At 37.5% G+C, this 26,099-nt stretch overlaps 1 protein-coding gene across 7 annotated transcripts in view; it reads right to left on the bottom strand.

The window, feature by feature from the left end:
* Positions 1-26,099, bottom strand: part of ITSN2 (intersectin 2) — a 120,123-nt gene that overhangs the window by 80,716 nt on the left and 13,308 nt on the right. For 6 of the 7 annotated variants that reach the window (XM_020870444.2, XM_020870446.2, XM_070450997.1 and 3 more), the window contains 3 exons: positions 11,971-12,034; positions 3,504-3,596; positions 260-323 (listed from right to left, as the gene is read on the bottom strand). In XM_020870444.2, the coding sequence (XP_020726103.1) occupies positions 260-323; positions 3,504-3,596; positions 11,971-12,001 (188 nt within the window). In that variant the 5' untranslated portion in view covers positions 12,002-12,034. Of the gene's footprint in view, positions 1-259; positions 324-3,503; positions 3,597-7,551; positions 7,645-11,970; positions 12,035-26,099 lie in introns of those variants that run through there. The other variant, XM_020870448.2, reaches the window with a different exon arrangement.

Raw genomic sequence — 26,099 nt, 5'->3', positions numbered from 1 at the left:
AGGTGAAGACTTGGCAAATTACAAAGAAGTGTTTCTCAACAGAAATGTATACATCTCCTTTCTTTACAAATTCTAAGGAAATTAGAACTTTGTACTACAGAACAAAACCCCAACTGATTTTCAGTCATTTACTCACTAAAATTTATTTTCTAAAAAGCTGAATACTCTTACTTATTAACAACAACTACAGGTAAAAACAACTTTATGTTAACACTAAGTATTAAAAAGTTAAGTTCATCTACAAAAGAACACATTTTACCATATTTCAGCTAAAACAGGAGCCGGCAGGCCTGACTGTAAGAAAAAGGTACGGGCTTGATCACCTGAAGGCAATAAAAACAAAATAATCAAACAATGCATTAGCAAATGGATTACTTTGATGTCTCTGAATAACAAAAATGGCCACTAGTAACAATTCTGTTGATTTAATTCCAATTATTAAAGAAAAATTATTTATATTACTTTAATAAGACAGGAGGTTTTAAAACAAAAATGTCACAACTGATATATATGCATTAATGAAACATTAAGTGATGAAAGATCACATTATTCATCTTAGTTTTCCCACATAATTGGGGTCTTACTTGATAATAGCCCTATCTTGTAAAATTTATAGTAAAAGCACTATTCCCCAGAAGAGTTCTAAATAAAAAAACACCAGGTTTGGGGAAGGTACTCCTCATGGGTATTTGAAAATCCTGTATCTCCTGCTGTGTAAGCCAAGAAGATAAGTTCCTAACAGCTCTCTGCCTGGATCATTTCTCAGAATTGGGTTTGCTGTGAGTAGTTTTGAGGAAGGAGGTAATGTTTTCCACTGGGACAGAGAACAAGTTTGCTTTCTGCTTGCTAAAACATGATGGATTCCCTGAGGCTGAGTGTTCCTCTTCTTTAACACAACCATGGCATGTACAGCATCCTTCTGGGCTCTCCTCATGGCCCCTGTATGAACCAGGGGACAAGGGAAACGGATAGAAATGTGCCAATACTCGGGCTGCCAGCTGTGCTATTACAAAGAGCGTCCTGTGTCTCTGACTTAGGAATTCCAGGTATTCCGCCAGCATTCAAGAGACAGTAACAGACCAAATTACTACCTTGTAAGCAGGGCAATCAAATCCCTACCAGGAGACAAGTTAAGATAATTATTATTACAGAAGTACAAGTAACATTAAACTATAATGGTTGAGCCAGATAATCACGATGGTGTGATCACTCACCTAGAGCCAGACATCCTGGAATGCAAAGTCAAGTGGGCCTTAGGAAGCATCACTACAAACAAAGCTAGTGGAGGTGACAGAATTCCAGTTGTGCTATTTCAAATCCTGAAAGATGATGCTGTGAAAGTGCTGCACTCAATATGTCAGCAAATTTGGAAAACTCAGCAGTGGCCACAGAACTGGAAAAGGTCAGTTTTCATTCCAATCCCAAAGAAAGGCAACACCAAAGAATGCTCAAACTACCGTACAATTGCACTCATCTCACATGCTAGTAAAGTAATGCTCAAAATTGCCCAAGCCACACTTCAGCAATACGTGAACCGTGAACTTCCAGCTGTTCAAGCTGGTTTCAGAAAAGGCACAGGAACCAGAGATCAAATTGCCAACATCTGCTGGATCATCGAAAAAGCAAGAGAGTTCCAGAAAAACATCTATTTCTGCTTTATTGACTATGCCAAAGCCTTTGACTGTGTGGATCACAATAAACTGTGGAAAATTCCGAAAGAGATGAGAATACCAGACCACCTGACCTGCCTCTTGAGAAACTTATATGCAGGTCAGGATGCAACAATTAGAACTGGACATGAAACAAGAGACTGGTTCCAAATAGGAAAAGGAGTATGTCAAGGCTGTATATTGTCACCCTGCTTATTTAACTTATATGCAGAGTACATCATGAGAAATGCTTGGCGGGAGGAAGCAGAAGCTGGAATCAAGATTACTGGGAAAAATATCAATAACCTCAGATATGCAGATGACACCACCCTTATGGCAGAAAGTGAAGAAGAACTAAAGAGCCTCCTGATGAAAATGAAAGAGGAGAGTGAAAAAGTTGGCTTAAAGCTCCACATGCAGAAAACTAAGATCATGGCATCCGGTCCCATCACTTCATGGCAAATAGATGGGGAAACAGTGGAAACAGTGGCTAACTTTATTTTGGGGGGCTCCAAAATCACTGCAGATGGTGATTGCAGCCATGAAATTAAAAGATGCTTACTCCTTGGAAGGAAAGTTATGACCAACCTAGACAGCATATTAAAGAGCAGAAACATTACTTTGTCAACAAAGGTCTGTCTAGTCAAGACTATGGTTTTTCCAGTAGTCATGTACGGATGTGAGAGTGGACTATAAAGAGAGCTGAGTGCAGAAGAATTGATGCTTTTGAACTGTGGTGTTGAAGAAGACTCTTGAGAGTCCCTTGGACTGCAAGGAGATCCAATCAGTGCATCCTAAAGGAAATCAGTCCTGGGTGTGTATTGGAAGGACTGATGTTGAAGCTGAAACTCCAATATTTTGGCGACCTTTTGTGAAGAGCTGACTCATTTGAAAAGACCCTGATGTTGGGAAAGATTGAAGGTGGGAGGAGACAGAGGATGAGATGGTTAGATGGCATCACCGACTTAATGGACATGAGTTTGGGTAAACTCTGAGAGTTGGTGATGGACAGGGAGGCCTGGCGTGCTGCGGTTCATGGGGTCGCAAAGAGTCACACACGACTGAGCGACTGAACTGAACTGATAATGGTTGAGAGGATGAATTCCAAAGTCAGACTGAAAGGTTTCCAAGCCCTGGTATTGTTCAGTTGCTAAGTTGTGTCTGACTCATTGTGACCTGATGGACTATAGTACACCACACCAAGCTCCTCTCCACTATCTTGGGGAGTTTGCTCAAACTCATGTCCATTCAGTTGGTGATGCTATCTAACCATCTCATCTTCTGCCACCCTCTTCTTTTGCCTTCAGTCTTCCCCAGCATCAGGGTCTTTTCCAATAAGTCTGTTCTTTGCATTAGTTGGCCAAAGTACTGGAGTTTCAGCTTCAGCATCAGTCCTTCCAATGAATATTCAGGGTTAATTTCCTTTATGATTGACTGGTTTGATCTCTTTGTTGTCCAAGGAACTCTCAAGAGTCTTCTCCAGCACCATAATTCAAGAGTATCAATCTCTGGAGCTCAGCCTTCTTTATGGTCTAACTCTTAGATCCATACACGACCACACTCAGTCGTGTCCGACTCTTTGCCAATGCTGTGGACTGTAGCCCGCCAGGCTCCTCTGTCCATGGAATTCTCAAGGCAAGAACACTGGAGTGGGTAGCCATTCCCTTCTCCAGGGGATCCTCCCAACCCAAGGATTGAACCCAGGTCTCCTCCATTGCAGGCAGATTCTTTACTGTCTGAGCCACCATGGAACTTATCATTAAATAGTACAAATTGATGGCAGTCAAATTAAAACTAATTATAAGATATTTCATGAAAGGGAGCATAAATCGCAAATAAAATAAGAACACAAACCTGTTATGTAACCTCCTGAAGGTTTGAGGTTATCAAACTGCTTGTCATGCTTAGTCCGTTCTTCAGAGGTAATAGCCCACATGTTTGGCCCTCCTAAAACATAAATGAAAGACAAAGATATTATACTGCATATATGAGAATGCTTAAATACAATTTCAGAATGTAAACATGAATCACAAATGTTCCTTTAATGACAGTCCTAATACTGGAGTGACACAAAGAAGAAAGCTCTATTCATAACCGTACCTAGTATGGTCCTGAGGCTTTTCACTCATCACCCAATTAACATCTACTTGAACAATTGCTGTGTACCACTCACTGGAAATGGGCAACAAGCTAAATGCTGGAAATAAAAAGATGAATAAAGTATTGTTCCATCCTCAAGGAAGTCTTACTCTCAATGTTAACCTGTGAAGCATCCTAAGCAAAAACATATACAAAAAGCTGTGCTAATCCTGAGTCAGAAGCATCAGTGATGAGCTAACAAGAAAGGTCAGACTGAGGCAGAGCCTTGAAGATTGGATTGAATTTTGCCATGTGAAGAGGTAGGATAAGGGTATTTCACAAAACAAGGTCAGAGGATGAGGAGTCAAGGCATGTTCCAGACACTGCACTGAGTAGACTGATAGCTAAAGTGCCACGTGAGTGTGGGAAAGAGGTTAAGAAAGAGGTAGGAAGGCCTAGGGTCTTAAAGGCTTTAAAGGCTTTAAAGGGTCTTAAATAGCATCCTTAGCTAACCTTTACCCTGGAAGTTATGGAGTGTCCTCTGATACATTTTAAAGTAACCTCCTTATTTGAAATCCTTTTAGACTTACAGGAAAGTTGCAAAGATAGTACGGAGCCTGCACCCAATTTCCATTAAGTTAACAATTTACACAACCATAGTATATTTGTCAAAACACATAAATTAGGACTGGTATACTACTACTAGCTAAACTAAATACCTCCACCAGCAGGGCTAGCTAGTAAACCCCAACAAATTATACTCTGGGCACTGGAAACAGCACAAATCTTTGTTACTCAAGATTCTGCCAAGTGGAAGCTTTGGCAAAGGGAAGTAGCCTCCTCTGGGTCTGAATGCTTGATCTATGCAGGCCCAGTGACTCTCTGGCCCGAGACTCCCATTTAGGGGTGGGTCAAACAAACTTCACAACTAACAAGGTGAGAAGGACCCTCAGAAGCCTTAGGTGTCAAACAGAAATGGTATATTCAAGAACAGAAGACAGCCTGGCCCCAAAGGCCTTTTGGCTTCACATGAAAAAGTGGCAGCAAATTTGCTAAGGGGAAACTTTATTCCCACTCCACTGTTTGAAGCAAAGCTACTGGATCAATGAAATTCCCTGAAATGCCTCAGCCTGGTTCACTTATGGGTCACAGCAGCCGGAGTTCTGACAGTGTCCACTGGGCTGCTATGACTCTTCAGCCTCAGAGCTAAGCAGAACCAAAACAAGACACATTTTCTTCAGTGGACAGAACTCAGATTCTTGAAATGTTGCCAACTGCCCAGCTGTTTGATTTGCCACTTGGAAAATTACAACTGACAAATTAAAGATACCCTCTTTGGGGCTGCAAAATGGAAACAAATTTTAATTGCTAACTGAATAGTCTGGGTCACTACCAATGGCAAGGGCCCATTCTCTAACTTAGACCAAAATCAAGATTCTGATGAAGTCTGACTCTGTTTCTGAGGCAGAAGATACCAATGCATGCCAGACTTAAGGATTCCTGTCTGGGGTGGGGGTCTCATGACACAGGCCACTACCCTCTTTTTGGCTCTTGGCAGATGGACTACATCAAACTTTTGATTGCCCTCTAGGGTTACTGGTGGTTCTTCAAACTGCTGACACTTTTTAGGTTACCAATCAGCCTGCTATGTCCATACTAGCACGGCCCTTAAAACAAACCTGTGTCATGATTTTAGCTTTCTGGTCTATCAGTACTCTGATGCTAATGAATCATTTATCAGAAAAAACTGTTTACAATGCACTGATCAAGGCTGAGTCCACTTTCATAACCTCCTCCTGGCTCGTGCTCCTTAAAGTAAGGTAGTTTGGCCACTGAATGTGCTGTCCCGAGAAAGGGATCATCATTGTCCTTTAGCTGTTTCCTGGCTAATGATCAGGACTAAAGGGGCTGGGGGAGGGGTCACAGGTGAATACAAGTCTTAGTGTGAAAGTTGAGGATTCTACCCTGGTGGTTCTTGGACATGATGCATCTCTATTTCTCCTAGAAACAACTGTGGACAGGCTGGTTGGTATATCCTTCAGGTGGTAGTTCAGCTGAATAGGAATCTAAAGGATTTGAAGCTAATTCTGGTTAGGGTTTACAAAAATGTCCCTGTCCCTCTTGCACCTAACCCTTCTGGATCACTAGAAAACAGTGAAGCTAAAGCAAAACAGTACATCTAAATCTTGTGGCAGTGGAGAGCCCCAAGCCACATCTAGAGAAAAATACCTTAGATCCCAGAAACACCAGAGGGGAGAAGCATGACTTTCTCTCTTTCAGAGCTGGCCCGGGAGTCTTCTTCTCCAAGGAGGATGCCCTGGTGAGGCGCTCCTAAACTGCTGGAAGCACCTTACAATGTATGTAACTCTGAGTCTGCCATCCCCCACCAGATGGCTTTGACTGATCCACTCTCAGTCTTAGGCAGGCCCTGCGCACCTGAGTCCCAGGAGTATGGACTTCTCTGTATACAAAACAAAAACTGAGGACCCACGAGGAGGTTGGTACTATATCTGTATCTCACAAAAGGAAATTCTTACAAACCCCATGTATCAATATATAATATTTGTCTTTCTCATCCTGTGACATGTTCCCTTTACTTGGACTGCCATTCACATAACCCTCTTCCATTTCAAACTTTATCTTTCAAGGTCCAGGGCATGGGTCATTTTGTCTAGGAGGTCTCTGACACCTGCAGGTCAAATTAATTGTTTCCTCCTCTAGATTCTCAAAGGACTTCACCATGCTTTTATACGGCACTTACAAAGGTTCAATAATTGTTTTTTATCCATCTGTTCTACCACACAATGAGTCCTTGGAGGACAAGAGCTTTGTGTGTTTATCTTTCTATCCTCAGAACCAGCAGAGTATTACAGAGCACACACTTAAAATTGACTGAGGAATAAATACCTGAAAAAATCAGAAGGAGTAAAAAAAAAGCCAGAGAGGCAAGATCATGATTCAGGAAAAGACAAATTCATTTACAAATCTTTCTGGTGTCTATCCTTCACATATAGCTATATTGGCCCACAGAGGAGGTCTTTAAAGCTATATATTCAAGAAGCACCAACTCACTGGAAAAGACAATGATGCTGGGAAAGGCTGAAGGCAAAGGAGAAGGGGATGGCAGAGGATGAGATGAGAGAGCATCACCGACTCAAAGGACATGAATTTGAGCAAACTCTGGGAGACAGTGGAGGACAGAGGAGCCTGGTGTGCTGCAGTCTGTGTGGTTGCAAAGAGTCGGACACAACTTAGCAACAGAACAACAAAAAATTCAACATGGCTAACAGTCATCTATACTTCACTTCTGATTACCCTTCCAGTTTACTCAGTTTCTACCAATAAGATACCAAGTATGTTTAGGTATATAAACTCACACATGTTTGCTGACTATAGTCCATAAAAATCTGCTTTAAAAAGTTGCTTCCTCAGGCATGCAGGATCTCAGTTTCCCAACCAGGGATTGAACCTGAGCCACCACAGTAAAAGTGCCAAGTCCTAACCACTGGGACACCAGGAAAGTCCCTGTTTAACTCTAATCTTAAACTTTGTCTTTACGAGAAGATATTTATAGATTTAAAAAAAAAACAGTCATTTGGGGCTAATAAATATTAGATCAAATCCATCTAGTGTTTAAAATTATAGTGGGCACTTATATTTCAGTGATATACATTCCTGGAAACAACTGTATACACTTGTCAAAACTCATCAAACTGTATAAAAGGATGGATTATACCTCAATAAATCCAACTTAAAACAAAAATATAACACATCAAACACATGTCTGTCACATGACGTGTGCTCAGTAAATTAGTTTCCTTACCCAATCCCAGGGTTTCCCTTGTGGCTCAGCTGGGAAAGAATCCGCTTGCAATGTGGGAGACCTGGGTTCAATCCCTCGGTTGGGAAGATCCCCTGGAGAAGGGAACGGCTATCCACTCCAGTATTCTGGCCTAGAGAATTCCATGGAATGTATAGTCCATGGGTCACAAAGAGTTGGACACGACTGAGTGACTTTCACTCACTCAATCCAATCCCAGGGAATGGCATAATTAGGCAGAAGGCAGAGCGTCAAAACCTTTCATAGGCTCTTTTTGTGATAAAGGTATTCTTGCCAGAAAGATACTGAATGTGACACTTTTTAGTCAGAAACCCTAAGACTATTTTAAGTTTGAACAGTCTGGTTGGGGAAGTTTGAACGGCTCTAACATACTTCTGTGTACATCCCCAGGCAAAGACAGTCTGCTACCCTCAGACTACAGAGAGGTCTGCTGCAGCAGAAGGGTAGTGGTGTCAGTCCCATCACATGACACTTTCACCTTTCTTTGGTACCTGGCTTCACAGTGGTCAACTCAATCTATCTGATAATGCTTACTGCTTAGTTCCTCATGACTCCAATCAGAAATTTTGATACTTTATATACATACATGCAACTAACATTTATGGGGCAACAATGGTATAAAGAGGAATAAAATGAATGCCTTAAACAAGCTTGGAGACTTTCTAATATTCAAAGGGGCTCCACAAGCCAAGAGAGTCATACACAACAGTCATGATTAAATATTGCCATGATTAATGTTACTAACAGAATAAAAATATTCTAAGTCAAATGAGAAGGAATAATTTTTAAGTAGTATTTAAATAATATTCAAATCGGGACACTAAAGCTATGAAATACATGTAATTCAAAGCCAATTTTGAAAGAGTTGATCCAATTCTGGCTTTCTTATTTAGAATATGTACTAAAAGAACCTTCTGAAGAGTCAACAGCTTATTACTTTGAACCTCAAGTAAAGCATATCTTAATCTATATTTATTCATAAGTGTTACAGAAAGGCAGGAAAATCTAAGTTTTGGAGTTGATGTTTCCAATTATTTCCTTAAAAACCTAAAACCTTTTACATTCTCTGATGATTACTTTAGAAATATATTAAAATTCTATCCACTTCCCCCAACTCATCCCTAAATTGAGAGAGTGGTATTTTCATAAAGATTTCTGTCGCTTAGTCTCATCCACTGGCTCTGACAAATATATTCTTATGGTCTATGTAGAAGGAAAAACACACGTTTACAGAACATCAGCTATATGCTAGACCCCATGCAGTAAGTAGTGTCATTCCTGTTTTACATCTATGTATACATACATATGCGTATGTACATATACACACAAAAATAAGTTCCACGTGATTAAGCCACACAGCTGGGTAGTGGCAGAGCAGTATTCTAAAACACAGTTCCGAGCATACATGATTCAGATAGGTTACATCCCACCTGTACACTGTTAATAATTAAATGATATCAGAAACAGTCTTCACTGGTATATTTGTTCATCTCAAAATAATAATCAAATGATATACGTTGATCCAATACTAAGTTAAATCTCTAAAACACAACTGGAATACTGGTCTAGATAGAACAAAAGCCTAACTGTAGGGACTTGAGTAATAAATGCTTGGGTTGTTACATATGCAGTTCAACACTACAGCTGATTCCAGATCCAATGTTCAACAAAAATTTCTTAATTACATAAAGAGTAAAGAGCTCCAAAAAAAAAATAAAAATGGTATTTTTTCCATCCTAAGTTACTAGCTGTTTCTTCTCTCCTTTTTCCTTCTCTCTTCCAGATTTTAGACAGAATCACTGTCATGGGCTCCAGAATTTCATACTCACATAACCAGCCTTTAGTACCTCCACAGTTTTGAGGTTGAAACAAGCCACAACACACTATGATACCAACTGGCAGCAACATGTATCCAAAGTGGCCTCTTGCCTATCACCTTATGGCTCATGTATCATGCCCTCTGTATTTATAATTTCATTACATTTCTGAAAAGCAGAAAGCAAACCTACCATGACTAAAATGGTTTTGGCAAGGATGACTCTGCTCATGCAGAAGACACCAGAAGTAAAATTCTAAGTGGTAAAAATACGATGCAACTATCTTTTAGTTCTGTAAGCAAATGGTAAGCACACAGACAAAGAAAGAATACCTATTCATCAGAGCTATCTGAGACGTATCTGCACTGTCCAATACAGTGGCCACTGGCCGAGCACATGTGGTTCTCAGCACACTTGGCTGTGTGACTGAAAGAACTGAATTTTTAAATTTTACTTAATTATTATTAATTTAAATTTAAATAGCCACATGTACTTAATGGCTACTGTATTAGACAATACAGCTCTAAGAACCAAAAAAGTCTTAAAAGTCTGTGGTTAGTCTCAGGATGATAAAGTAGACATGGCAAAATTTTAGGACTGTGTCAGAAATATTTAGACAAACAGCTTGGTCCAGGGAGGGCAGTTAGAGACAAGTTCCAATAGCACTGGGCATCAAAAAAGTTTAACCCAATCTATGACTGAGAATGTATTGAAGGAGCAAACACTGCTCTTGAAGGTTTGTGCTATACATGGATGCTTCTTTCAATAAGATTTTAAACCCTGAACTGGACTCAGATATATATAAGATTATCTTCAATCCTCAGTTACTTTATAAAGTAAGTAGGAAGGTACTACATTCTGCATTAGCTATCACTTCTTCAGAAGTTTAAAAAATTACTATCTTTATTCTTATATACTATTCCTAAATTGGAGAAGGAAACGGCAACCCACTGCAGTTTTCTTGCCTGGATAATTCCTTGGACAGAGGAGAATGTCAGGCTACAGTCCATGGGGTCACAAAGAGTTGGACACGACTTCAGCAACTGACCATTCCTAAATTAATTGTCCAACATTTTAAACAATTATTTAAATAATCTTTTTGTTGCTGTTATTGAACACCTTGTTCGTTTCCAATATTTTACATATAATGGAATAAGCTACAAAGTGATCTGTAAATGTTCAGAGAATGGGGAAAAAAAATGAAGAGAGACCAGGTCTACAATGATTTCTACTATGCTCATTTTGTTTATAAGCCTGCTTAACATGTAGGTTGAAGATTAAACAATGTATTTACAGCAAACTCCTTAGTATGTGGCATAGAAATTCTCAAATTTGAGTAAAGCACATTATTACCACAATTATTACCCTCATTCTAAACTTACATTTAACACTCATTAAGGAAAAAAAAATTCATTTTAAGAAATAGTCCATGGCATCAAATAATCTTTATAATCCCATACCATTTCCAGAGAAGGAGCAATGCTCACATCTGAAAAGGCAAAAAACAAAACAACAAAACCCTTATCTCAAGTCCATCCTTAAATGACAGCGTCCTACCATATATTAAAACTTATTTTAACTTTCTATGAAAATAATTCATTTTTCGAAAACTTTTCTAAATGTCACAAGATCAATCCTGAGTCTTAAAACTTAAGATATACAACATATATTTTCTTTATTAACAAAGTACTGATTTGGCCCTATGATTGAAAACATTAAAAAAAAGGAATTGATGAATCGGTAACATTAACATAATCCTATGTGAAGGCTTTGAATTATTGGTGATTTTTCCCTCTTTTTTCCCCTAGTGTTCTTTTCAATTACAGTTTTCAGTTCAAGTGTTAAAGAATTATTGAGTGGACTCTTTATTTCCTTATATTTATAATTAGCTAATAAAATCTACGTCATAATTCAGAACTCAGCATCTTTAAATACCTTAGTAATTTAAAAACAATGCATTTTCTCAATTATAAATGATACACACAGTAAAAAATACCTATTAAAGGTGGATAATGTATATCTGAGAAACAAATTAAAATTTGAATCAGAAAAAAACCTTTAAAAACTTTTTATTATTGAAATAACCTAAACATGTCCTCTACAATGTTTCCTATTAAATTACTGTGTGTATAGGTATACACAAAACCCTTTATAAAAGGGAAAAAAAAACTAATTTTATATGTACATTAATAAATGAATCTTTACTGGTTTAATCAGTTTACAATCATCTCATGCTATCAAAAACATCTTTAATATTATTCATTTATGGCACTATACTTTCTGTCTTCCAGTTTTATGCATTAAACACAATGGATGCTTAGGTTACTCTTAACTGCTCAAAGCGAAGCACACACTCCAGATGATACTGAAGACCATGCTTAGATTGAGCTTTGGGATTTACTGCATAATATTCTAATAGAAGACACACACAGTGTTTTGAAATAAACTATCTAAATTCTTTCAACAAGAATACTTGAAATTTTGCATTTATAAATTTAAGGGAAAATATCTAAATGAATATTTTATAACTTCTATCCAAAATCTCATAACCACTTTATCTCACCACAAGCATGAAGCTACTTACCATTCATTGCTGTGGGAAACTGAGCCATCATGGTCCTGAATTTTCCTTGCTAACACTCAGCCATCTGCAACATGAAAACATGGTGCCATTAATAATACAACAAGGGCAGATCGCAGCTCAGCGCACCCGCTAAGCACCAGGAATGCCTGTCCCCTTCAGCTCACACTTCCAACAGAAAACAATGCAGAGCTTCGGCAAATGCTGAACAGGCAGAATTTACAGTTGGGGAAGAGTAGAAGGTTTTGTTGGGTAACGGTGCTGCCTTTAAAATAAAACCATTTAACAGAAAAAGTCATATTTAATGGTAAATACTAATAAAGAACCTTTGGCATAAACCAATTTTGTAGAAACTAGTTTGTGAAAGAGGAGGGTTGCTACAACCAGCCAAGAATTTATTTCAGAGAAATCAACTCTATAAATTAAGTGTACAATAACATGAGAAGTCATAATACTCTTCTCCTTCAAAAAAACAAACAAAAAAAACCTCGAGTAAGAAAAATATCCAAAATAAATGTAGCATAGCTGTTTAATTCAGTTCTACAGGTTTATAAAAATGGACTAAAAGTAACTATTAAAACATGTATGTTTATTTATACATAACAAATGTACTAAGGAAATATTCTGCACTAGGAAGAGAAGGGAATTTGGAAATTAACAGCTCTGGGTTCAAATCCCAACTTTATTTTCCTAGCTGTGATCACAGAAGAGTCATTTAATCTTACAAAGTCTCAGATTTCTCATCTGTAAAAATAATTGGCAGGAGTTTTTTGTTTTTGTTTTTTTAAGTATTAAACATAACCCAGTACACTGCCTGACACATTGTGGGTGTTTTTAAAATGACTTAAAAATGGTTTCCTGGGTGTCCAGGAAGGAAGAATATGACATAACTTTGAACCCTGAATTCATCATCTTACTACAAATAAATTCAAAATTTGTTCCAGGAAATCTTGAGGGCAGGACCAATTAGGGAGAGTGAAGACCTAGCAGATTCACAGTAATGCACTCAATTAAAACCATGGTTTGTAACATTGTAGGAAAACACTACTACATTGAAAGACTGCTCAGTAACTCATCTATTTACCCAAATCATTCAAATATGAGTATTTTTAGAAGCCTGAGAAAAAATGTTTGCACAAGCCATCTGAACAAAGAAGGCTTAAAGAAGTGTGCATCGTGGTAGAAGGTGTCCCTAAAGGAGCTGGTTGACTAGCTGCCAAGAAGTGTTACAAGGCACCTATCCCAGTGAATGCATGGTGCTCAAGGGAAAGATGATGGTACCTGTATAACCACCAAAGTAAGTCACACTAACAAAAAATTGGTATATAAAACCCAGTTTATTAATACACAATGAGTTTTAGTCTTCTGACTCCTAACTTTTCTGTATGTTGCCACGATAGACCATCCTCCTTCTCAAAGTGCACTCTTTCTCTAGATGTTAGTAAGCTTCACTGCAATGGAACTTGGAACCTTTTACCACACTTAAGACTTCACCTGTCACTACAATCTTTTTAGGTAGGAGGAAATTTTACTCATGTACAAGTTGGTTTTCTTCCCTCTTTTCTCAAAGGTAATGTGAACTCTAGGTTTGGAGTTGCTTACCATACAGAAAAAAAAATATCTAAACTGTGGTGGGGTGGTCAAGAACTCCTAGAGGAGGTACTGTGTTGAGCTTCACAGGTGAGTAAGAACTAGGTATAGCTGTAATGCTAAGAATTCTGGACTTGAACCTATGGCTGACAAGTCTTAAAAGGTTTTAAGGAGGGATAGAGTCCTATTTCACTTAAGACAGTCAATTGTGAAGAAAAGGCCAAGCCTGCCACAGGGAGCTCAGTTAGACTACCTGGCACAGGTAAAAATGACATCTGGCAGCTGATCTAGAACCCTGGCAGCAGGAAGAGAGGGGAAGGGAGTAGAGGGAATGAACTGGAGAAACAACAAAGTGTTTACAATAGGTAGAACTTCTATGAGCTATAAGAGACCATGGACTCCCAGAATTATAGTTTGTGACTGGATGAAGCATGGTGTCAGGAGCTAAATAAAGTGAACACAGAAGGAAGTTTCATAAATCAAGTTTTGACTACAACATCTCCAAATATAGAAATTCTACAAACAAGTATAACACTTTCACTTCCCCAATTTTAAATTATCACAAGTAATGTTAAACCAAAATAAGCCAAATCTTGCAAAGAAACTACTGACAGATATGCAGTAGCTAGGGCCCCTATTTTTACTAAGTTTCTGTGAGAAAATTTTTATATGGAGCAGAAATCCTCCAAAAGCATTACCTACAATGCATTTTATAACTGCATAAAAATGTGTGCATTACCAAAGACAGCTTGAAGGAAAAGCACAGGCTTACAAAAGACAAGGTATAGGATCCCATGGCCACAATGCCTTAATCAGTTACATTTAGGTGTAAAAGTTTATAGATCATCTATCTAGGACGTCTGGTGAGTCATCATGTACTCTGAATACAACAGAATGCCACATAACAGATGCTCAATAATCACAAGTATAATCCTGAAATAAAACCAAAAAGTGAATCAAATAATGCGAACGGCAAGGAGGGCAGGCAAATCCCCTTAGGGAAGCGAAAGGTACTGGTATTATAGAATATTCTTCACCTGGTACATGGGGGTTAGCCCCTGTGCATGCAGGTATCACATTATTATATGTATGTATGTAACATCTGATTGACTGTGGTAACATCTGAATACAGTGGCATCATTTGTTGGAACCAATAGCTTTTTTTTAACTTTATATATGCTATATTCAGGAATTTTAATACAAAATATGTTTGCCCAACTATATATGGATTGTTCAGATGACATCTTTTTAAGTTATATATGTGTGTATATATATTTCAGATTATCTTCCATTAATAGTTTATTAAAAGATATTATATATATGTGTGTATACATATATATATATATATACACACACACACATATATACACACTAAATCCTTGCTGCTTATCTATTTTATGTATAGCAGTTTGTATCTGTTAATCCCATACTCCTGATTTATCCCTACCTCCTCCGTTTCCACTTTGGTAACTGAAAGTTTGCTTTCTGTGTCTGTGAGTCTGTTTGCTTTACATAGATTCATTTGTGTTTTTTTTTTTAGATTCCACATATAAGTGATATCATACAGTGTTTGCCTTTCTCTGCCTGACTGACTTCACTTAGTATAATATTCTCTAGGTCCATCCATAGAATTATTAAGCTTTTAAAGCCTACTATTTCATATTTGTTAGGTTTATACTAATTCTCTCTGACCTGCTGTAGAATAATTACTTTATCATCTATATTTGCAGAGAAATAGCAATTAAAGCTTTGAAAAATGCAACAAATACATTTGATGTTATAAAAAATCCACAGTTTTACTTTATGTAATCATAATAGTTACCATTTACTAAATGCTTACTACAAATTCAGTATACTTTATTATCGATTTGTCATGCTCAATATTCATTGAGAATCTAAAATATTTCAGATTCTATACAAGGAGTTACACACATAGGAGTTTGTTTACTAGGTGCCAGCCAGACAAAGCTAGGCACCTTTGATAATACTGGTAAACCTCACATCATCCCTGCAGGACAGATGATACTGTGCCCATTTCACACATGAAGAAATGGGACGATTAAATTATTTGCCAAAATTCAGTTAAGTGATGAAGCCAGTAAGTGATGAAACCTGTTTAGTTCTAAAGTCCATGAACTTTCCATGGACTTTGTCTGCCTTTTCCTCTCTTAAATGGGTATAAAAATTAATGCTGGGTGGGTCACAGGTTCCTGCATGTACCAGATCAACTCATTCTTGCTACATTTATAATAAAAGAAAGAAGAAAAACAAGCCAGCCAGAGACGCCTTCTAACACTCAGGCCTACATCAACCACATGCATAAATTAGGGAATGCTAATTATTTCTTCCCTCTTGGTATAACCCTTTGAGAGGAAGAAAGGGTGATCAGCATCTCCCCGGTTATAGGCCTGATGTCTGCTTCAGGCATGTATGACTGAAGTCAGCATCCAATAAACATTGCTCTCTACTCTTCAAAACGGGTAACATATAATGATGGGCAATCTTGGCAGTTTGCAGCTATCATATAATTTAAACACTGTGTTAATTATCAATGGTTTCAGAACATTTACGTGGAGATTTTCCTGCTCATAATAAGTGGAGAACTGGCATTGTTTCCTTCCCAGCGGGATCGGGCAGAGAGGGAGGTGGGAGGGGGGATTGGGATGGGGAATACATATAAATCCATGGCTGATTCATGTCGATGTATGACAAAACCCACTACAATACTGTAATGTAATTAGCCTCCAACTAATTAAAAAAAAAAAAAAGAAACCAAGAAAACGTGTGGCAGATAATAGACATAATGCAAAGACCACCGCTTCATTTTAACATAATCAAACACCATTTGGAGAATGTGGGAAATATATATTCATACTAAGGCAGAGAAAAGCAGAAATACTTGAATAGGAGTAGGCAATCCGTCTTCATCAAAGGGTCAATAAGACACAGAAGGAAAAAAAATAGCCATTATAAGTAAAAAGTAGTTCAATTAAGGTTGGATTTGTTTAGAAGCACAGAATTATAGAAGGTACAATCACAGTAATTAGTCTAAAACCCTCAATTTTCAAGATGGAAAAACGAAAACAATTCCATGAGCTCATATAGCTAGTCAGTAGCAAAACTGGTCCCAGAAAGTACATTTCTTAGGTCCAAAGTTTGTTTTTAAGCATCCCAATTTGCCTGATTCTATCACCTCAGATACTTTCTAGTTCTATAGATTCCCAGGCCTATCACTGGAAAATTGTGACTTAGTAAGTGGGTCATTACATGAATCAGGGCATGAACCTCCTAAAAAGGTCTTCCTGCCTTCCACAGAGCTACTAGTTTCACACCGCCCCCCCCAACAACAACCACTAATGCCCTTCTCTTGCTTAAACTCCCCAACTGATTACAAGTTAAAGTCCAAACTTCATAGTACGAAATATGGCACCCTTCAAAATCCCACCCCAATTCTACTTTATCACATTCACCGCTAGACATGTCCCCTGGATTCAGATGTCCTAACTATACCAATCTTTCCTTTATCAGAGGGGCTTTTTTCTCTCCTATTCCTCTGTAAAAAGCAGTTCCCCTCTGTCACATTCACCACACTTTCTTCTCATTCTTCAACCCCCAACTCGTATGTCACCTCTTCTTTGGAAGATTTCTCTCCTCTCAGGCAGGCAGTCAGTCATCATCTCCTAGGTATGCTCATAACACCTGTTCATCCCACAGTAACTTTACTTATCATACTGTATCCCAATTTCACATTTGCCTGTTTCACTTGTTCTGGACAGAGACCTTTTTTTATTTACCTCTATGCCTACTGCCTCAACCAGACCTCCCAGAGAAAATGCTCAATAAGTATTTGCTAAACAAATAAACTGGGTAAATGAATAAGATGGTTGAGATATGGAAAAAAATAATAAAGCAAGGGAGGCATGGAGAAGAGTAATACTGAATTGAAAACATATACAGAAGAGAAACTGGTAAGAAAGCAAAGGAGGTTCCAAACTACTTCCCTGAAACCCTACAAGCATCAGAGCTATGGATCTTAGACAAAACTATCCTTTGCAATATGGACCTTCTTAATTTTTTTCTTCTTATAAGTACACTTTTAGAGATAAAGGTTTACTTCCCATTGAATTCTAAAGGTTTTTTATTGGAATGAAGAGAAAGCCTTGGGTTTCTCAACTATACTTTGAATCATGTTGATTAGTATAGATTTGACTGAAGGTCTAACATTCAAAAGCAAGATCACCAAGTTCCTGAAGGCATATCATATAATCTTTCTCCAGTGCTTCCTCCACTTCATGTGCTACATACATAAAAGGGAACTCTCTAAACTTGCTGATTAGTTGGGGAAAATGTTCTTTCCACATCTGATTTGCAAGGAGATCAAGGTCAGTTCCATGCAAGAATAATTAGAGCAAAATACCTACTTTTTTATAGTTTCTGCAGTAAGATGCCACACTTGTTCCCCATCTGTTCATTCATTCTTTCTTTCATCCATATATTTATTAATTCAAACATGAACAATGAACTATAATAAAAGGATATGAAGAATGCTATGTGAATCAAGAGGATAGAACTAACACTACTTGGGAGGTAAATCAAAGTACCGTACATATCACAAAGAAGGCAATTTTTTGTATAAGAATTATCTAGGGGACTCCCTGGAAGTCCAGTGGTTAGGATTCCAGGCTTTCACTGCCTAGATCCTGGATTCAATCCCTGGTCAGGTAACTAAGATACTGCAAGCCACACAGTGCAGCCAAAACACACACACACACACACACACACACACACACACACACACAATTATCTAACATGAGGTCAGTGTTAAAGTAAGTGGGTTTAATGGGGCCCTCATAGTAAAATACATTGCACAGGTCTGTTGCCAGGCACTATTACAAGAAAGGAGAAGTATCTGAATCTAAGAGAAGGACTTGCTAAGAAGGAAAGAACACAGCCAGTAAAACAGCAGAGCCTTTCCTACTCAGTATAATCTGAGCGTGATGTGATTTCAAAGAACTCATTCTTGAAACTCAACAGTTTCAAATTGTGCATCTTACAGTTCTAGAAATTTCAAGGAGACACAGCAGAGCTGTTGAGGATACCAATTTTAATGAAAGAAGTTCTGTTTTTTGTGTTTTACATATTGAGGTTTCTCTATTTTATCTCATTTTTTTAAAGAGTTAAACACATACCTAATTCCATTCCCTTTATTTAGAAACAATTAAAAAGAGGTCAAAGACAGGAAGTAACTTGCCAAGATTTCAACTTAAGGAACAAAGTATGTCATGTTATTGATTCTGAACTTCACTACACAAGTCACAGAGTGTCAATATTTAAAACATAGCATATAGGACTTTCCTGGTGGTCCAGGGGTTAAGATTCTGTGATCCCAATGCAAGGGGCACAGGTTTGATCCCTGGTCAGGGAACTGAGATCTTGCATGCTGCAGCCTCTCAAAATTAAAATACACAAACAAACAAAACACAGTATGTATCCGATCTAGAGACCCAGATTTGGTAGCCCCCAGGGATTGGGAAGTTGTTGCCATGTCAGTGAAGGACATTATCCAGGGTAAGTATATATAAGAAACAAGAGAAGAACCTGGTCTTTTAAGGGCAGAGAGAAAGAATTCTGACAAATAATACAGAAACTGAACTGTACTTGAGTATCTTGAGGCAGGGACACTGTCCCTACTATAATCCAGACAGTGAAAATCTGAACGTGTGTAGAGGTAGAAGAGTCAGGATTTTCTGATCAGCTGATGCGGATGATGAAAGAAAAGCATCATAGATGAGTTTCTACCTTGAGCAACTACAGAGTGATAATATTAACCAATAGGAGCTCTGAGAAAACAGGGATCTGGATATTAGATTTGTGAGGTAAGCAACAAAATGTTCCATTTTCAGCACATCTAATCTGACACACCTATGAAGACATTTAGGTGGAAACATACAAGAAACAGTTAAGAATTCTGTTTAAGGCAGAAACCCAGTTTTGGTAGTCATTAGGGCTTGGGAGTAGTTGTCAATATGTCAGTGAATGACATTACCCATAGAAAGTATGTACAGGAAACAGGAGAAGAACAATCAAAACAGAGGCTGAGAAAAAGAGAAATCAGGATACAGAAATAAGAGTTTCAAGGGGATGATGGTCATACTGCCAAATGTCACGTAAGTCAAAACCAAGCCATTAGTTTTGGCAATCTCTTGTGAAGACAGTTCCAGGCTGGTGAGCTGACTGTTAAAGGCAAGCTGAAGCAATAATCTGGAGGTGAAGTGTAGGTGACTCAACAAGTATGTGTTGTTAATAAGAAGTGGGAAAAAGAGTGAAAGGAGAGATAAGAAGCTTTAAGAAGGAGGACAGGTTATAAGTCTTTACTTTTTAGATGGGAGAACAAAATCACTTTAAGAGGAAGAAGGAGAGATTTAATTTTGAAAAGGGAAAAGGAAGAGGTTACCTAACAAGTCTGGGTCCAGGGAAAGTGGAAGTTGACAGCTCTAGAGTATAAAGTTAAAATCTGGAACAGAATAAAAAATAGGAAAAGCAGTAAGGATGAATGTACCTAAATTGCAAGCACAGGAAAAAGAAGTTGAGAAAAGGAGAAAGTACATCTTGTCTTTGTAACTTTTTATCTTTCCTTCGGGCCCAGACAATAGTTCAAAGAATCAGACTTAAAACAGGCTCTTGTATCCCAGCCCCGCAAGAGCCCAAACACAAATTTCTCGCCTCTGCAGGCCAAAAGAAGAGAGGGTCACATGCAAATCAGTTCCCAAGAATCAACCAGGCACATGCATTTCAGATTGTGTTTAAATTAGTTTATGCCTTATACATAAAAACATGTGTCAGATGAATGAATGTGGGGAAAAGAATTTCTGGGCAGAGGTAACAGCACATGCAAAAGCAGAGAGAAGGCTATGGTCTGGGAAAATAGGCAGCAGCTTATTCACATCATATAGTGAAGAGCTAACAGCAATACAAGGAACTCTAACAATAGCTGTAACAGTAAGTACTGCACCAATTCTTAGCTAATATGTGCTACAAAAATGATCCCTGAAAGCATAGTCTTAATATCTAGCTAATACAAGTATAAATCGGCACCACCTTTCTGGAAAGGAATTTGGAAATGCATTTATATCCTGCCTTATCACAAAAGCCCCCACAAAAACACAAGATACATTTAAGTAAAAAAAACAGATTACTAGGGACTTCCCTGGCAATCTAGTGGTTAAGACTTTGCCTTCCAATGCAGGGGGTGTGGGTTCAATACCTGGCTGGGGAGCTAAGATCCCACATGCATTGTGGCCAAAAAACAAAACATCAAACAGAAATTATACTGTAACAAATTCAATAAAGACTTTAAAAAATTATTTTTAAAAAAATCAACTACTAAAAAAAAAATCAACTACTAACTGAAGGCATACAGAAAACAAGTGATCACAGTACTTCAAACTTCTGTATATGTGTGACATTTTCCATAATAAAAGTGGAAAAAGAAAACTAGCTTTTGACTTTCAAGCATCTGACTTGACCACTGGCTCTCCTCATTCACTGTTGTCCCCTACACTCACCAGAGTAATTCCTTGACTGCTTTAACACCTAGCTCACTATCTACTCTCCAGCATTATTCCCATAAGAATTCCTGGTGATGTCAATGTTCTCACAGATCATCCTGCCCATAAACTGGCTTCTAAGTAAGTCTTTGATGTGCTGGCATGCTGTAGCCATGGGGTCGCAAATAGTTGGACACGACTTAAGAGACTGAACGACTTAGAGACTGAACATAGCAACTGAACAACAAGAAGTCTTTGACTTCCTGTGTTCCAAAAATTTTATCCTCCATCTCATCTAAGGCAGCAACTTCCGGGTCACACCCCAGGTCAGTAACTTCCCTCTTCTGTAATCCATTTCAAGTCTCCCATGCCCCTTTTGCCAGCACCATCTCAAAGCTGAATCTCTCCAGTTCCCTAATGCCAACAATTCTTTAGCCCTACTTGGACCTACAAACTATTGATCTTATCACCTTTTAACTGTCCCTCAATCTTCCTTATATCCTTACACCCTTCCTCATGTCCTAATACCCCTCCTTACTCAAATTAAATATCACAGCTCACCATTATAAACAGTTTGCTGTAAACATCCTCAGCTTCCCTCTCTCCCTACATACTACACATCTAGCAAAATACCAGTCTTTTGTAAATCCAACTCTCTAGTTATTCCATGACTATATATATGCTGCCTGGTCTCACTTTAAATTCCTGACCACTACCTCATGTGTACCCTACGTCCTGCCTGACAAGTCCACATTTCCCTAGTTCATTTGCTCCCCTACTCTCTTAGAAGACTACTTCACACACTGCCCTTTCAGTCTCCCAGACTTACATGTTACAAACACTTTTTATCCAATTTGTTGTTATACCAACTTTGTTCTATCTTTTTATCAGTCTTTTCCTTTATGACCACTGAATATGCTCCCATGCTAAGAAAGGTCTGTCTCATATCAGAAACTGCCCAAATTTTCTTTTAGTACCTGTACATTTAAAAAATCTTATATATTTGATTTATTCAGAATTTTTCATTTTGGAATGGAATGATAGATATGTCTAAATTATTTTCTCCACTTTTCCACCACTAATGATGTCTACCACTTTTTCTGAGACCATTTATGAAATAATTCAGCTTTTACTAATTGGTGTAAAATGCATCTCTCCTCTTATACACTAAGTTTACTCATAGCCTGCATTTATTTCTGTTCAGTGGGTCTTCCTGTATATTCCTGTCTTAGGGTTCTAACTACCAGTGTTAGAATACGCAAATCTCTCTACTCACTGTCCTATTTTTTCATACTTTTTGAGACTGTTCTCACATGTGTATCTTTTGCATCCTTCAGTAGAGTCCTACTCTTGTCTCATTTACTTCTAGGTATTTAATGGTTACAGTAAAAGTGACATACTAACTTTATATATTTTTGGTATACAAGAAACATATTTGGTTCATTTGGTTCATTTGCCTGCTTGGTCCGTGGTTGTTCATCTCATGACAAAAACACCAAATTCCAACAGAGGAACATTATACCTAACCAGTACCTTTCAAGACAGAGTCATCAGAAACAAGTAAAGTTTGAGTAACAGTCACAACTAAGAGTAATAATCAAGAGGAGCCTAGGGAGCCATGACAATTAAATGTACTATAGTGTGGGATCCTGGTACGGAAAAAGGTCACTAGGTAAAAACTAAGGAAACGTAAGTAAAGCATGGACTTCAGTTAATAATAATGTGCCAACACTGGTTAATTATAATAAATGTACTGTACTCATATGTTATTAGTAATAGGTAGAAGGGTGTACAGGAAACTCTGTACTCTCTGCTCAATTCTCCTGTAAATTTTAAATTATCCAAAAAAAGTGTATCAATTTTTTAAAGAAGGCAAATATCACAGAAGTAGAAGGTTTAAGATAAAGTTTGTGCCTTTACATTTGACAACATTCATCCAAAACAAAATGCCCACTTGGCCCATTTGTAAGAATTTATCTTAAGAAAATAACCCAAAGGAGGAAAAAAGAATGCAAAGATGTGTATCATAGTGTCATCAACAGCAGAAAAAATACAAATAAGGTAATTTATCTAACAAAGAAAGGAACAAGAAAATAAGGTTATATTCTCTTGGAATAAAATGCATCTATTCACAAATGATAATTTCAAGGTTATAGTAGATGGGTAATGTTTATGATACAATGGAAATTTTTTTTAATATAAAATTCTGGAATAGGATGCAAATATTCAAAATTGTGAATTTACGTATATAAACAGAAGTTCAAACTCCAACACTCACCTGTTTTTCTTGGAGGTTGGTGGATGGGGCTGAAAATTCCAACCCTCTAAGTCTGGTTATCTAGCCTTATGCCGAGGCTATCCAGGGGTGCCACTGTTAGTCACCTCATAAATATAAACTCAGGTATGATGGAAAGCAAGTTTCCTATCACTCAGGGAATTTCAAAGATTTTAGGAGCTCTGTGCCAGGAACCAGGGACACAGACCAAATATATTTGTATTATACTACAACCATCCTTTAACCCTATAGCCAATATCATCCAGAACCTCACCTTGTCAATTTCTCTTTTTTTTCCCTTGACAATTTCTTAGTCTATTATAAACAATATTAAGTAACAAGTCTGTTTTATCAAAAACATTTAACTGAAGTTGCCGGTCTCATATTTCAAATCCAACCATGCTGCATATGATGGTAAAACAGCTACAGAGAAGAAGTATACTCCTCCAGCCGTACTGTACTGCAAAGACCTTGAGAACCTGATATCCAAGCTGATGCCCCAACACCAAAGCAAGGCCTGCATGGGAAGAGCGTCCACCGGCTCACTGGTACTTTCCAATCTCAACCAAAACAGAAACAGAACAAGAGAGTAAAGGAAAAAGAAACTAAAAGTCAAGGGTAGAAAAGCATTCATTTTCTTATTTTATCAAACCGTTTCTTAAAAATATCAACTCATTTCAAGTAAACCATGCAATCAGGGCAGCAAAAATAACACCTTTAATAAAAAGCAATCCAATCATACAAGAAAGTAAGTATAAAATAATAAATATTACTTTAATAATAAAATATAAAATAGTAATAACAAATGTGCAGTGAGGACTTTCAAGGCAAACTCCAAGTTCTGACAGGGACAAAAAATCATCAGGAAAGAATAAAAGAGAGCTATTCTAACATGGAATGAGTCACCCTTTTAAAAGACATGTATCCAGAAAATATCTATCACTGAGCAGCAACACCTAACCAAAGCAAGGTCTCACTTCCCCCAATACCTCAAATCTCAAATCTACAAATTCTCTTCATCCATCTGAATTCTTTAATTCTGAGGGCCATGGACTTCTTTTTTTTTTTTTTTAAGAAATTTGGCAAACCCAGTTTCTCTCTCTGGAAAAAACACAAATGCACGAAATATGGTGAACAATTTCAAAGCTTTCAGACTTCCAAAGCCAATCTGAGGAGTGCATGTACTCCATAGTCAAAACCCTTAATTATAACATACATTAATTTCCACTTTAAAAATGTATTAGAGTGGAATATTAGAGTGGGAAAGAAATCTTCCAATTATGTAATCTATTCATTCTCAAACTATTCTAACTATTGCCTACCTATGTGGAACAAGAAAGAGATTCAACCTACCTACGTGCTCCTATTTTTCAGTAGAAAAATAACTCCATGATGCAGAAGTTATAGCAAAGAAACAGTTACACAAATGGTCAACAAAATTAAAACAACATAATTCTGTGACTGCAATCAATTAAAGAATAGCAGAAATGGAACCAAATCAAACTCAAGACAACCCAATGATACACTGAAATAGTATCTACTGTTGTGGGCGTGTATAGTAGGAATTTTTCAGTTCAATCTGACACTGCCAAAGTTTTGTAGAGTTAACAGATTTCTTAGAAAAAAACTGAATTAGGACACTCAGTAAGCTCTAGAAATTGGTTAGTTTTAATACATAAACACTAAATTTCAGTAATGCTTAAATAACTCAGATTTTAAGTAGCCCACAGAATTGAGGAAATGATTTGCATTTTAGTTCCATTCATTAGAAAAAGGCTTCTGACCTATGTCTTGAAAGACATTGGGAAGCAGAACAGAATCCAATAGTTTTCAACCACTGTGACTGTGCTCACCAATAGTATAAAATCGGTTGCTTATTTGCTAAGTTGTTTCAGACTCTTTCGTGACCCCAGGGACTATAGCCCATCAGGCTCCACTGCCCTTGGCATTTCCCAGGCAAGAAATAATGGAGTGGGTTGTCATTTCCTTCTTCAGGGGATCTGATCTCCTACTAAACTAGATCCCTCATACCTTGCTGGTGGGAAAATAAAAAGTAAAAAGATTTAGCTGCTTGGGAAAACAATTTGGCAGCTCCTCAAAATGCTAAGCATAGGTTACCATAACACCCAGCAAACCCACCTTTAGATATGAACCCAGAGAAATGAAAATATAAACCTATGTCCATATAAAAACTTGTACACAAATGCTCACAACAGCACTGTTCGTAATAGCTCAAAAGTGGAAACAACCTAAATGACCACCAACTGATGAATGGATAAACAAAATGTGCTATATCCATACAATGGAATATTCGACCATAAAAAGAAATGAATTACTGATACATGTTAATATGGATGCACTCTTTTTTTTGGGATGCACTTTAAAAACAAACATTACAGTAAGTAAAAGAAGTCAGTAACAAAAGACCACATATTCTATGTCTCATTTATATGAAATATCCAGAAGAGGCAAATTCATACAGGCAAATTCACGGGTTAGTGATTACCTAGAGCTGGGAAATGGGGGAAAGAGGATGCTAACGGGTATAGGGGGTTCTTTGGGATGAAGAAAATAACCTAAAATTAGTGATAATGCTTGTGCAATTCTGTGATTGTAATAAAAATGACAGAATTGTAAACTTTAGAAGGGTGAATTTTATATTTATATTTTATATTTATATTTTAATATATATCATATATAATATCAATATATTTATATTA

Source organism: Odocoileus virginianus, chromosome 2 (assembly GCF_023699985.2).
Source record: "Odocoileus virginianus isolate 20LAN1187 ecotype Illinois chromosome 2, Ovbor_1.2, whole genome shotgun sequence".
Lineage (NCBI taxonomy): Eukaryota > Metazoa > Chordata > Mammalia > Artiodactyla > Cervidae > Odocoileus > Odocoileus virginianus.
This window is presented reverse-complemented; position numbering and strand designations above follow the sequence as displayed.